Consider the following 13,880-nt stretch of genomic DNA (forward strand, 5'->3'; position numbering starts at 1 on the left):
TGAGGGGATTGTGGTCCGTCTCCACGATGAAGTGGCGCCCGTATAGATAGGGTTGCAGACGCTGCAGGGCCCACACTATGGCCAGGCACTCCTTCTCCATCGTGGAATAGGCAACTTCCCTTGGTAACAGCTTCCTGCTCAGGTACAAGACTGGGTGCTCTTGGCTCGCAGAGTCCACCTGGCTGAGCACCGCACCGAGGCCGAAGTCACTGGCGTCGGTCTGTACTACAAACGGCCGCGTTAAGTCGGCTGCCTGTAGCACGGGCGGGCTGGACAGGGCGTCCTTTAGGGCCCGGAAGGCTGTCTCGCAGTCCATTGTCCAATCGACTGCAGAGGGCAGCTTCTTCTTGGTGAGGTCCGTCAAGGGCTTTGCCAGGCTACTATAGCATGGAACAAACCTCCTATAGTACCCAGCGGTCCCCAAGAAGGACATCACCTGCTTCTTGGTCCTGGGGGTGGGCCAGGATGCGATGGCTTCCACTTTCTCAGGCTCGGGCTTCAGTGTTCTCCCACCTACCCGGTGACCGAGGTACTGGACCTCGCTCATGGCCAGCTGACACTTTCCCGGCTTGATGGTCAAACCTGCCCGGTGGATCCGCCTGAGCACCTGTGCTAGATGCTCTAGGTGGTCCTCCCAGGTGGGACTGAAGACGGCAATGTCATCCAGGTACGCGGCCGCGTACCCTTCAAGTCCCTTGAGCAGGGTGTTGACCATCCGCTGGAAAGTGGCAGGGGCATTCCTCATCCCGAACGGCATCACCGTGGACTCGTACAGTCCAAATGGGGTAATAAAGGCAGAGCGTTCCCTGGCCTTGCGAGTCAGGGGGATCTGCCAATATCCCCGGCTCAGATCCATGATGGTCAGGTACTGAGCCCCGGCCAACTGATCGAGCAGGTCATCGATGCGTGGCATTGGGTACGCATCGGCGACCGTGACAGCATTGAGCCCCCTGTAGTCCACGCAGAACCGAGTGGTTCGGTCCTTCTTAGGGACGAGGACTACAGGCGAGGCCCAAGCGCTGTTGGATGCCTGGATCACCCCCAGCTTCAGCATCTCGTCAATCTCCTGGCGCATGTGTTGCTGCACCTCCAGGGAGACCCGATATGCTGAACGCCGGATCGGGGGATGATCCCCAGTGTCCACGTGATGGACAGCCAAGTCAGTCCTTCCGGGCTGGTTGGTAAACAACCCCCGGAAGGGGTGTAGGGTGGCCCACAGCTGGGACCGTTGGTCCTCCAAGAGCTGGTGGCCAACCTCCACATCCTCAATGGATCCGCCTGCCCTAACCTGGGCTAGCATATCCAAGAGGGTTTCCGCTTCTCCCTCCTCGGGCAGGTTGCACACGGGGAGCGCACATGCCTCCCGCTCATGATGTGCCTTCATCATGTTCACATGGAAGGGCTTCCGCCTTCCACGGGCAGGGTCCAGGGTGACCAGGTACGTTACAGGGTTGAGCTGCTGGTACACGAGGTATGGGCCATCCCACCGCTGCCACCAATATGTCACAAACCACCGGGGGGGCCACTCAGAAATCCCCCGCGCTGGCTACCAGTACGTCACAATCGGGGGGTAACAAGTGGGGTCACCCCTCCTTTATACCTCCCGACCGACAGACAGAGCACGTGACGCGCTCTCTAGCGCCCCTCTTATAGTCAGGCCAATTATGGAATTGCCCGACAATAAGCAAGGAGGCCGCTATACTACTTATGCCGATTATTGAAGGGTCCCCGGTGAGAGTAAGGTATATATTCCCCCGACCTCCGCGGGCGGAATATATAAAATCTCCCCGAATCTCACTGGCCTCCCCACAATAATCCTTGGCACAATTCGCTGCCACCAACCGATTTACGGTAACTATTAGCCGAACACACAGACGTGGGATTCAAGATCGAGATAACAGAACAGCCCAAGATTAATTATATAATTTAATCAGCCTAAAGCACACTAGAAACTACAATATATACAATAGGGAATCTACAGAATATACATATGTCAGAGTACAGTTACAATCAAAGCATGGGTTACAAACAGGCATACACAGTTCCAGCAGTTACCTTGTTGCGTCTGGCCACAGGGGGGCGCTGTACCCAGGTTTCTAGGATCCTTCCCACAGATGTTTCCTACACGTGCCCCCAGCGAAAAGAACCCTGGAAAATGGCCGAAGTAGGGTTATCAACCTGGGCAGATCCAGGTCCCCTCCTACCTTAGTGACCTCAGAGGGAGCACTGCTCCACCCCTGGCTTGAGTTATGGACAATCCACAACATGGAATATGGGCCATAACTTTGCCTGGGAGCGTCGTAGGCGGACGCAAATGCTCTCATTGTGACAGTTATGAATTTAGCTACAGAACGAGGGGACTCATGACCTGTCTGCCAGTTCCCCATTGGCTGATATCACGCCTGGGGCATTTCCCAATGTCCTGCTCCCATAAAAAGGGTGTGCCGGCATCGTCCGCATGCGGAGACACCATTTTTATGGTTGCCATATTTATCGGAAATATGGCTTGCGAGATATGAACCATTTTTTACTGGAGTCGTTCTGTCTAGCTAGTTCCATAGCCTTGCTAATGAGATACAACTCTTGTTACAGGGTGACGGCAGGGAGTCATCCTGTGTCCTTTGTTCCCACATCACCTCATTTCCATATCACAGGACATGGCCATGGAGGTGTAAGTGGAACACTGAGAACAAGAAGGGAGGGGGCACTGCCAGGGAGTGATGAGGGATTATGACTGGAGTCATAATTCATCTTCATATCCCGGGATTTGCCTCACAACTAGGTATTGGCTTAGATTTTTTAAAATCACCATTTAAAACGTTGAAAAAAGTGTTTTCAGATTTCTTAAAAGAAAAAAAAAAAATTGTCATAAACCAAGTTATGTATATTCTTTTAGTCCCAAAGTCATCTCAAAGTCATGCAGTTAGAGAGGTAGCTAGAATGCTGAGACAGTGACCGTTGTCTTTAAGATGGCGTTTTGAATAAAAGAAGATAAATGAATTCGGTAAGTGCCACTGCTTTTTTCTGTTTTGAAGAATTGTCTATAGCTGAATGATTAAATGGGTTGTCCACTTTCAGACTACTCTCTATTATTCCCCCTATATCACCCTCTTCAACCTTGTAATGCATTTGCATTTGTGTAAGGGTCTCTTCCTTTTCTGGAGTGCCATCAGAGGACCTGAGCTCTCCTGTTGCGATCTGACAGTGATAACAGTATATCATGTCAACTATTCACATGGGTCTCTGGCTTTCTCCAGCTACAGCCCCACCCCAGAAAAAAGACATCATCAGTTTCAGGGGTAAGGACCAAGCAGCAAGTTCTGCTGTGCATGCAGTCTGATGAGCCATAAAGAAGCTGAGAAGTTCAATACTTCACTCAGTACATCCCCACCTACAGCGCTGATACGAGAGTGAATCCACTCAACAGCAAAAAAGGTGTTCTTCAATCCAAGGTGACCAGAGTGTGTGCTGTGCCTTGGTGCTGTGACCGGCGCAGCAGGGCCTACTGCGTTGTGACCGGCGTAGCCGGGCCGACTGCGTTGTGACCGGCGTAGGCGGGCCGACTGCGTTGTGACCGGCGTAGGCGGGCCGACTGCGTTGTGACCGGCGTAGGCGGGCCGACTGCGTTGTGACCGGCGTAGGCGGGCCGACTGCGTTGTGACCGGCGTAGGCGGGCCGACTGCGTTGTGACCGGCGTAGGCGGGCCGACTGCGTTGTGACCGGCGTAGGCGGGCCGACTGCGTTGTGACCGGCGTAGGCGGGCCGACTGCGTTGTGATCGGCGTAGGCGGGCCGACTGCGTTGTGACCGGCGTAGGCGGGCCGACTGCGTTGTGACCGGCGTAGGCGGGCCGACTGCGTTGTGACCGGCGTAGGCGCGCCAACTGCGTTGTGACCGGCGTAGGCGCGCCGACTGCGTTGTGACCGGCGTAGCTAGGCCGACTGCGTTGTGACCGGTGTAGGCTGGCAGACTGCGTTGTGACTGGCGTAGCTAGGCCGACTGCGTTGTGACCGGCGTAGGCGGGCCTACTGCCTTGTAACCGGCGTTGGCGGGCCGACTGCATTGTGACTGGCGTAGGCGGACCTACTGCGTTGTGACTGGTGTAGCTGGGCCGACTGCGTTGTGACCGGCGTAGGCGGACCGATTGCGTTGTGACCGGCGTAGGCGGGCCGACTGCGTTGTGACCGGCGTAGGCGGGCCGACTGCGTTGTGACCGGCGTAGGCGGGCCGACTGCGTTGTGACCGGCGTAGGCGGGCCGACTGCGTTGTGACCGGCGTAGGCGGGCCGACTGCGTTGTGACCGGCGTAGGCGGGCCGACTGCGTTGTGACCGGCGTAGGTGGGCCGACTGCGTTGTGACCGGCGTAGGCGGGCCGACTGCGTTGTGACCGGCGTAGGCGGGCCGACTGCGTTGTGACCGGCGTAGGCAGGCCGACTGCGTTGTGACCGGCGTAGGAGGGCCTACTGCCTTGTAACCGGCGTAGGCGGGCCGACTGCATTGTGACTGGTGTAGGCGGACCTACTGCGTTGTGACCGGCGTAGCTGGGCCGACTGCGTTGTGACCGACGTAGGCGGGCCGATTGCGTTGTGACCAGCGTAGGCCGGCCGACTGCGTTGTGACCGGCGTAGGCGGGCCGACTGCGTTGTGACCGGCGTAGGCAGGCCGACTGCGTTGTGACCGGCGCAGCAGGGCCGACTGCGTTGTGGCTGGCGTAGCAGAGCCGACTGCGTTGTGACTGGTGTAGCCAGGCCGACTGCGCTGTGGCCGACTGCGTTGTAGCTGGCGTGGCAGGGCCGACTGCATTGTGACTGGCATAGCCGGGCCTACTGCGTTGTGACTGGCGTAGCCGAACCTACTGCGTTGTGGCTGGCGTAGCAGGGCCGACTGCATTGTGGCTGGCGTACCAGGGCCGACTGCATTGTGGCTGGCGTACCAGGGCCGACTGCATTGTGGCTGGCGTAGTAGGGCAGACTGTGTTGTGGCTGGCGTAGCAGGGCCGACTGCATTGTGGCTGGCGTACCAGGGCCGACTGCGTTGTGGCTGGCGTAGCAGGGCCGACTGCGTTGTGGCTGGCGGAGCAGGGCCGACTGCATTGTGACTGGCGTAGCAGATGGAGGATTGCTTTTGTTTAAAGTGCCGGTCATATAGTTTCTGTGATTAAATGCATTTCTTTCAGTTCCATGGATAAGTTCTAGTTTGTTAGATTTTATAATTTATGTTTTGATTTTTCCACGTTGCTAATAAATAGATCATATTCTCACAATATAATATCCACATTAATGATCATTCCCCTTTAGGATTATTTGCATTTTCTTGAGAAGCACAGAAGACTTTCCACAAATTCATGTTTGAAATATACACTAGATTGATGCAACATGGATGACTATGCCTGTGCTGTCCAAACCCACGTGGGAGAACAACCCAAACTCAGAAAAGACTCCTTTTTTTCTTTTTTGCGGATCATTGGTCCATAAAAAAACCCGGACATGTGAAAAAAACATATATTCACATGTGTTGGTGCGCTGTCCATGCATGGTAATGAGGCTAACGCTTTTGAAGTCACTATAAAAGTTTTCCTATGGAAAGGAGCACATTTTTTGCACTGAACATCACAGGACCCTAGTAGTAAAGTAATTATATATCAACACTTGGAAGCAAAAGCTGGCCTTCGAATCTTACATTATATTGAAACACATATGTAAAGTAGTTATACCAAATATAATCACCGTGAGACAACACAAAGATACTATATGACCCTATAGAGACTCTCCACATATTTACCATCTGTTCCTAACACCCATTTTCAGGGCTGCATAGTAGTTAGGTCTACTGATCATACACAGTGATAATGGATATCACATATAAAAATTTTATCTTACAATGGATTCCCACATCAACATTTTTTAAAAGACCAATGAAGGCTTATGGAGACAAAAAGATAAAATCAATTTTATCTACTGCATAATTGACTGTTGAATCAAGTTGAAAAATTTCTTACAATTTCCTTAACAGGTTTACATTTGTACCTACTATACGAATGTCACGCCGCATGTGCAGCGCAACACAAAGGGAAAACTATGGAAGATGTAAAGAAAGGCCCTGGTGACAGGGAGAGGGAAGCAGGATCACCTTCTAGCACTCACCTGAGTTTGATCCCTGCACTCCCAAATGTCCCTAGATGGGTCCTTCGCCCGTGTGCTGTCACGTGCCTAGGCCCTTGCTGGCCCTGAACTGACTCTGACTAGTGTGTATGCCAGCAAGACACTATTAAACCAATACGAGAAAGGTAAGACAAACGAGTGGGGAAAGACGCAATAAATAGCACTCCTGAGTTTCTTCAGCAGGAAACCTCACAGTTGCAACTGAAAGGAACACCTCAGCTTCTCCAGAGACAGGCTCTTTCAAAACGGTCAGCATAGTAGATGTATCACTGACAGAGTGAAGCCAGGAGTGAGTAAATATAGCAGAAGAGAGTGATGATATGATGATGCAGCTGAGATTAATACGAAGAGTAATCAAAGCCAGAAAGAAAAAATGTTCTTATCCCCTTGAGCATCAAATGAAAATAAATCTACTCCAAAACTCTGTAGACTTCACAAAGGACCTGTGATCATTTAAGCATTGAGACCTCCCAATCCCAGATCCCCCAGAGGTAACATGCAGAAACAGCACACTTGTGAAAACGAGTTAATAGACTTAGGCTATGTGCGCACTTACCGGATTTTGCCGCGGATTTTCCGCGGATTTGCTGCATGTTTCGCTGCAGAAAATGTTCATAACATCTCTGCAGTGAATCACCAGCAAATCCTATGGAGAAAAAAAATCCTGTGCGCACTGGGCGGAATTTGACAGCTGCATGTTTTGCTGCGGGATTCCCGCAGCAAAAACAAGTTCATGTCACTTCTTTTCTGCACATCGCTGCGGGATTTCACTCCATTGACTCCAATGTTAATCATGAAATCCCGCAGGGAATAATGCAGGCAGCAAATTCTGTGCGGTTCACTGCGTTTTCCTGCGTTATTCCCTGCGGTATTTCGCGGTTTACCTCCGGTAATGTACATCGCCTGTCTGCGGTTTGCAGGGAAGTGATGTCATTACAGGAAGAGGAAGCCGTGCAGAGAGTAAACACACACACATCACAGACACAGACACACACAGACATAGAACACATAGACACAGACACATAGAACACACATAGAAAGAAAACGGAAATATAGAAAACAAAGAACGTGGGCTCCGCTGCATATTTACCTTCCAGCCGAGGTAAGCACACAGCGGCGGCCCGGTATTCTCAGGCTGGGGAGGGAGAGGGGCAGGGTTAATGTCCCCCGCCTCACTCCCCCTCCCGCAGCCGAGAATATCAGCCACAGCTGCCCCGGCACTGTCGCATGCATTATGCGGCAGTACCGGCGTGTCCTCGGCTCTTCTTGCCACCGTGTAGCAGTGGCAGCAAGGTAATATAAGGGGTTATTGGTGGTGGGGGACCACCGCCATTAACTCCAGGCTTGATCATGGCAGCGTCTATGTGACAGCTGACATGATCAACCCGTAAGTAAAGTGAAAAAAACACTGACACCGAAAAATCCTTTATTTTAAATAAAACAAACAAGCCTGGTTCACCATTTTATTAACCCCTCCCGCACCAAAGCTCCGGCGTAATCCACTGCTCCGGCGTAATCCACAGGTCCTGCGCTGCTTTCATCCAGCCGCGACTGTCACAGACACAGCGCTGAATGAATGCAGCAGACAGCAGAGGTAATTACCGGTCATTTCCCACGGCCGGTAATGTGAACTCACTGCCGACCGTGGGAAATGCAGCGATCTGTCCTCTTTCTATCTATCCCTCTGTCTGTCTGTCTATCTATCCCTCTATCTATTCTTCTGTCCATCTACTATCTCAGAATTGCGGTTTTCGGGTGCGGTTTCCCCGCGGTTTTTTACCGCGGGTGCGGTAATCTCTGAGAGCATGCGGAATTTTCTCAAGAAAATTCCATTTCCCAGTGCGCACAAGGCCTAAAAGTGGAAGACAAGTCAATTAAGATTTTACTTTTTATACAGTGAAATGAAATGTCAGGAGAATGTTCACCGACATTCACCAAGGATACCCATTCCTTGATTTGTTTGATCACTGTAGACCAAACAGTGCTAAAAATATGGAGCCATTCAACAAAAATGTTGTTTGCTTGATTATATGAATAATATTTGTACATATTGATTATATACAAATCCAGTAAAGCAAAGAGACATGGAGGGAAACTTGGCTTTAATATGGTAAAAGCGGTGCATATATAGGCAGATTGCCTGCACAAGTTTTGTAGTTGGCAACTAATGCACAGATTCCATCTTCATAAAGTAATGCACCTAGGGCGGAGTAATCCTATAGCTGCATATACATTAAAATGGAAGTAAGCTCGGGACTACAGAACAGGAGAAGGACTTGGGTATTCTCATTACAAATAAGATGAGCAACAACACTCAATGTCAGGCAGCAGCTGCTAAAGCAAACAAGATTTTAGGGTGTATAAAAAGAAAGATTAGATCCTGTGATTCCGACGTATTGTTACCCCTCTAAATCACTTGTAAGGTTTGGGCTCCACATTTTATAAAGGACATTCAGAAGTTTGAGTCAGTTCAAAGGCGGGTAACTACCCTACTACAAGGAATGGAAGGCCTCCCATATGATGAGAGGTTGGAAAAGTTACATTTGTTTAGCTTAGAAAAGACGTCTCAGAGGAGATCTTATTTATATGTACAGTCATATGAAAAAGTTTGGGCACCCCTATTAATGTTAACCTTTTTTCTTTATAACAATTTGGGTTTTTGCAACAGCTATTTCAGTTTCATATATCTAATAACTGATGGACTGAGTAATATTTCTGGATTGAAATGAGGTTTATTGTACTAACAGAAAATGTGCAATCCGCATTTAAACAAAATTAAAAAACGGACCGGCCGCATGTAAAAACTTATGCAACTCGGATTAAATTTTAATAAATGGATACAGAAATTAAATAAGCAAGGCTTTGACAAAATCTAGGCTAAAGCAGCAAAGCTATATTAATTGTCAATTAGAAAAAACAATTATTATTATTATAGGGACTATATTGCTTACTTTGTTTAATGCTCCAGCGCCAGTCAAAATAATGTGTGAGTTTTCAACCTGAATGGTTCTTTGACCCAATCTCACCAAATATGCTCCAATGCCAATTGCTCTGCATGTCACCTGGAAAATGATCGGAAAAAAAAATGAATATCTTCATAAAAAGATGATACAGAAAATAAACCTATGTCCAAGCTGAAACATCTCTGGATTTCTCATCACTGTTTTTTTGTGAGGTTTTAGATGAGTGAAGGTAGGAAGTAATCATAGGCTCATAAAATAGAAGTGCATTATTTACCTCACAGTTTTATCTGTCATGTCTGTATTGTTGGTACCATCCCACTGTCTCAGAACGCATTACTCTATCCTGGCGGCTGACACTAATTGCCAGTTAGAAGAGAACAGGACAACATAGGAGATAAGTGGTCAGCTGTGGCTGTCTGCAATGGACCTACTGTAGCGGTCACTGTTGCGGGGTGCGGTAAGGCTGTGAATGTTATCGACTTCTGTGGACCTATTTTTAAAGCGGTATTCCCTTCATGTCTATTTACTGCATAATCTGTACAATATGCCATGAATACATAATAAATGCGGAAACCACTAATGGGATCAGGGGAGTACAAAGCAATTATGGGGCCCCATAGCAGAAGTTTTAACTTTCTTCCTACTGAAGCCCCTAGATTCCTCATTCATAGCACTCAAAGTATGGTGCCGACAAAAGTGCCCCACTAAAACACTGTATGATACCCCCACAGTGAATTTCTCCATGATACTCTCTATACACAGTATGATGATCCTAGTATGTCCCTCCCCTCAACTACCCCTGGTGACCCCCAACACAGTATGATCCCCAACTGTGACCCTCACAGAGCCATCTATGCAGTTTTATTGCTCCCACACCTCTTTACACTGTATAATTGCCCCCACTAGCCCTTCAAACAGTATAATGGCCTTCGCATAGTATGGTGAACTTCACAGAAACATTCACACTGTATAATGACTTGCATACAGTATAACGACTCTCAATAGCCCTACATAAATAATAAATGCTTTCTTATAGCCCTCCAAATAGTTAATGGCGTCCACATAGCCTTTCAAATACTATAATGTGGGCCCCCTTATAGCCATTTATATATTACAATGCGCTCCCCATAGTCCTCCATATAATATCATGCACACCCCATAGTTCTCCATGTAATGTAATGCACCCCATTGTGCTCCATATTTTGTAATGCACCCCATAGTCCTCCATATAGTTTAATACAAGCCCCATAGTCATTCACATAAAATAACGCACACCACAGTCTTCCATATAATACAATGCAATTCCAATAGTGCTCCATAAAGAATAATACCGCAGATCCAGGATTTGGGGCACCTGAAACAATGGATACAAGAGGCCTGTGGTAGCAGTTTTTCTGCGGTATTGCACTCGGTGTGTCAAGAGTGGGAGAAGAGAATCGCGTTGACAACTCAACACAATGGACAGCACTTTGAGCACATCCTTTAGTGGGTTACTGTCGTTGTTCCATGTCACAAACGTGTCACTACCTCGATAATGAATATAGCTACGTTAAAAATAAGCACACCATTGTTTTTCTTGTGCAATTCTATTTTTGATGTGTCACATGACCCCCTTCCCATTGAAAAAATTAAAGTTGAATTAAAAATGGCAGCTTTGCACATGGCCGCCATGGGCGTCACCTGGCCTCAAATGTTTTGCCCCTCCCATGTACTAATTTGCCCCAACCAGTAAGGTGATATCAGCAACCACTTCCATTTTATCAGGATGTATCCATACTTCTAGCCCACCCTGTACATTGATCTACTGCTGCTTATTAAACTGCAAAAATCAAGCGGTTCGTTAATATTTTGATTAGTGTACAAACCCCTGCCATGTCACGGTAAACTCTTTCAGTGGGTCAGTACGTGATTGTGAGTGCAGCACTGCATAGTGAATACGGTCACTCATCATGGCACCCACAGGGCGAATGACCCAGGAGCACCACATCTGCCAGGCACAGCCATCATGCATATGTTTAGAGTCTTAAAAGGAGTTTCCATATCTCTACCTATATGATACCCATCCTTGGAGTCACCAAAATCTATAAACCAAAAGCCAATACTCCAATCTAAAAAATAACCTTTAATAAAGCAAATAAAAATTACAATTCAGTGATATAAGTATTTAAATGTAGAATGTGCAATCATGGCGCAGAGGATTATACACATATTTGTATATATCAAGATGTATGGTGATTAATACACATAAGCTTACCTCTCCCTAAAAAATTCCTAAGTCAGGTTACCTTCGTGTCAGCGGAGGTGACCCTAGGGTTCTTTTTGCTCCCCCCGCTCGAACGGCGGCTGACCCTAATCTCACCCTATTGAGCCCTGTATACCTAACTCAGTTGAAAGGCTTAAAAGGGGTTATCCGGCTTATTTTGCCTTTTTCTTGTCATTTCACTATTGGGCTACATTAGGGCAGATAAGTAGATAGCAGGGCAGGTAGGCAGTTACTGTCAGCCCCTTTCCCCGCCTCAGAGCGGTTACGTGACCACTCCTGCCATGATTTTACTGCTTCCTGTGACATCATGTCTACAGGGGCAGGACATTGTTGACGGGCTTCACAGAAACTTCATGTTGCCACCCTGCTGGGCAGGTACCGTGCGTGGAGTCCCTAACACCTTCCCCCGCACCCTCCCACACATTCCGTAGTGCAGTGGTCTAAGACGCTGCCGGTAAGCTGCATGCGGCCCCTGATCCTTCTTGCTGCATGCAGGCAGTGGCCCCCTTGCTGATTGCTGCCTGTGCTGGGGGCCGCTGACAGCGCTTTATAACAGATGACAAATCCCTCGGCTCTGTGCAGATGGGAGCTCTGTATACAGCTACTGCAATGATCAACCGCCAGCCAATCAGAGGCAGCAGCTGATCACTGAAGAAGCTGCAGAGAGAGCTCCCATCTGCACAGCACCCGGGCCTCTGTCCTCTGTAAAGCGCCGTCAGCTGCCGCCCCCGATGCTTCTTGCAGCACGCAGGCAATGGTCTCCTTGCTGACCGCTGCCTGTGGTGTGGTCCGCGCAGTCAGCGCTTTATAACAGAGGACAGATTCCCCGACGCTGCTCAGATGGGAGCTCTGTATACAGCAACTGCAATGATCAGCCACCGGACAATCAGAGGTAGCAGCTGATCATTGCAGTAGATGTATACAGAGCTCCCATCTGAGCAGCACCGGGGAATCTGTCCTCTGATATAAAGCGCTATCATCTGCGGCCCCTGATCCTTCTTAAATCACGCAGGTAGTGGGCCCCTTGCTGACCGCGGCCTGTGCAAGGGGCCGTACAGTCAACGCTTTATATGAGAGGACTGCTTCCCGGCGCTGCTAAGATGGGAGCTCTGTATTCAGCTACTGCAATGATCAGCTGCCGGCCAATCAGAGGCCAGCAGCGGATCACTGGAGAAGCTGCATACAGAGCTCGTCCCTCCGCAGCTCCGGGAAATCTGTCCTCTGATATAAAGTGCTGTCCAGAAGCAAGGCACAGAGGGAACCAGGACTGGTGAGATGGATTTGTGTTTGTTTTCTTTGCGTGTGTGAAGTATGGCACACTAGGGGGCAATTCTACATGATGGAAGAGGACCAGGAAAGAGGTAATTAGTATAAGATGAGCAGGATGGGCATAATATTATAGGATGGGCACAAGGATGGGGCACATTACAGGTTTGGGGCATTACTATACAATGAGCACAAGGATGGGCACATTACTACATTATATGTGCCCATATTGTGCTCTCATAGCTGTCTGTGCTGAGCAGACTACTGACAGCCAATGGGTGTGCAAAGGGTGGGCAGAGGGCAGGGCTGGACAGTGAGGCCGGGCGGTGCCAGCTCTGACTGCAAAGTTTGGCAACCAAGGAAACAAAACAGTCAAGTTTGGTTGACCTGCAGGTAAATAAAGTGGCTGCAGAGAATAAAGGGAAAATTCAAGAAAAACAAAAGTTAGAAAACAAAAAAAAAATAAAATGTAGGAATGTTTTATATGACAATACAGCACAGATTAGCTTAAAACATTTTTTGGAGTTTATGTCGGACAACTCCTTTAAAGAGATTTAGTTGTCGACTAGTTGGTTTCCCCAAGTCAAGACAGGAGTAGTCTAAAAAATCTCAAGCTATCAGTCAAGGTCAAATTGTCATATAATGTCTGTAGCCTTGCAATACAAGCCTTGGTATAAGGGTGCATCATATTGGAGGACTTATGGGAGACTCTGGAACCTTTATGAAGGGATTTTACTTATCCACTGATGAAAGTTAAAATTTTGAACTTCACTTGAGACTGGAAGCCTCCTGAGGAACCCCATAAACTTCAGGGGGAAAACGCGTAGAGGCGAGGCATTTTCCTTTCGGGGATAGGACGATGATGGGAGGCTAGAAACCACGACAAGAAATATCAAGAATTCTGTGGATATAGAAAATGCAGCTTAATTGATAGAATGATACCCCCTGTTGCCTCCTAGATATCCCAGTTTGTTAGGATAACATCTCTGGACATGTGTAGCGGATTTTCTTTTCTGACCCAAACGTGGCTCCATGTACATGAAGGAACTTTGAATGGGGCCATATATTATCTGTGACTATTTATTTATTTATTTATATATATATATATATATATATATATATATATATATATATATATATATATATATACAGTTAGGTCCAGAAATATTTGGACAGTGACACAAGTTTTGTTATTTTAGCTGTTTACAAAAACATGTTCAGAAATACA

General features: G+C 48.2%; 1 protein-coding gene across 1 annotated transcript in view; it reads right to left on the reverse strand.

The window, feature by feature from the left end:
- ACACA (acetyl-CoA carboxylase alpha) overlaps nt 1-13,880 on the reverse strand; it is a 776,656-nt gene that overhangs the window by 323,055 nt on the left and 439,721 nt on the right. The window contains exon 44 of the mRNA XM_075335853.1: nt 9,112-9,222. Within this exon, the coding sequence (XP_075191968.1) occupies nt 9,112-9,222 (111 nt within the window). The remainder of the gene's footprint in view (nt 1-9,111; nt 9,223-13,880) is intronic.

This window comes from Anomaloglossus baeobatrachus, chromosome 2, assembly GCF_048569485.1.
Source record: "Anomaloglossus baeobatrachus isolate aAnoBae1 chromosome 2, aAnoBae1.hap1, whole genome shotgun sequence".
NCBI classification, from domain to species: Eukaryota; Metazoa; Chordata; class Amphibia; order Anura; family Aromobatidae; genus Anomaloglossus; species Anomaloglossus baeobatrachus.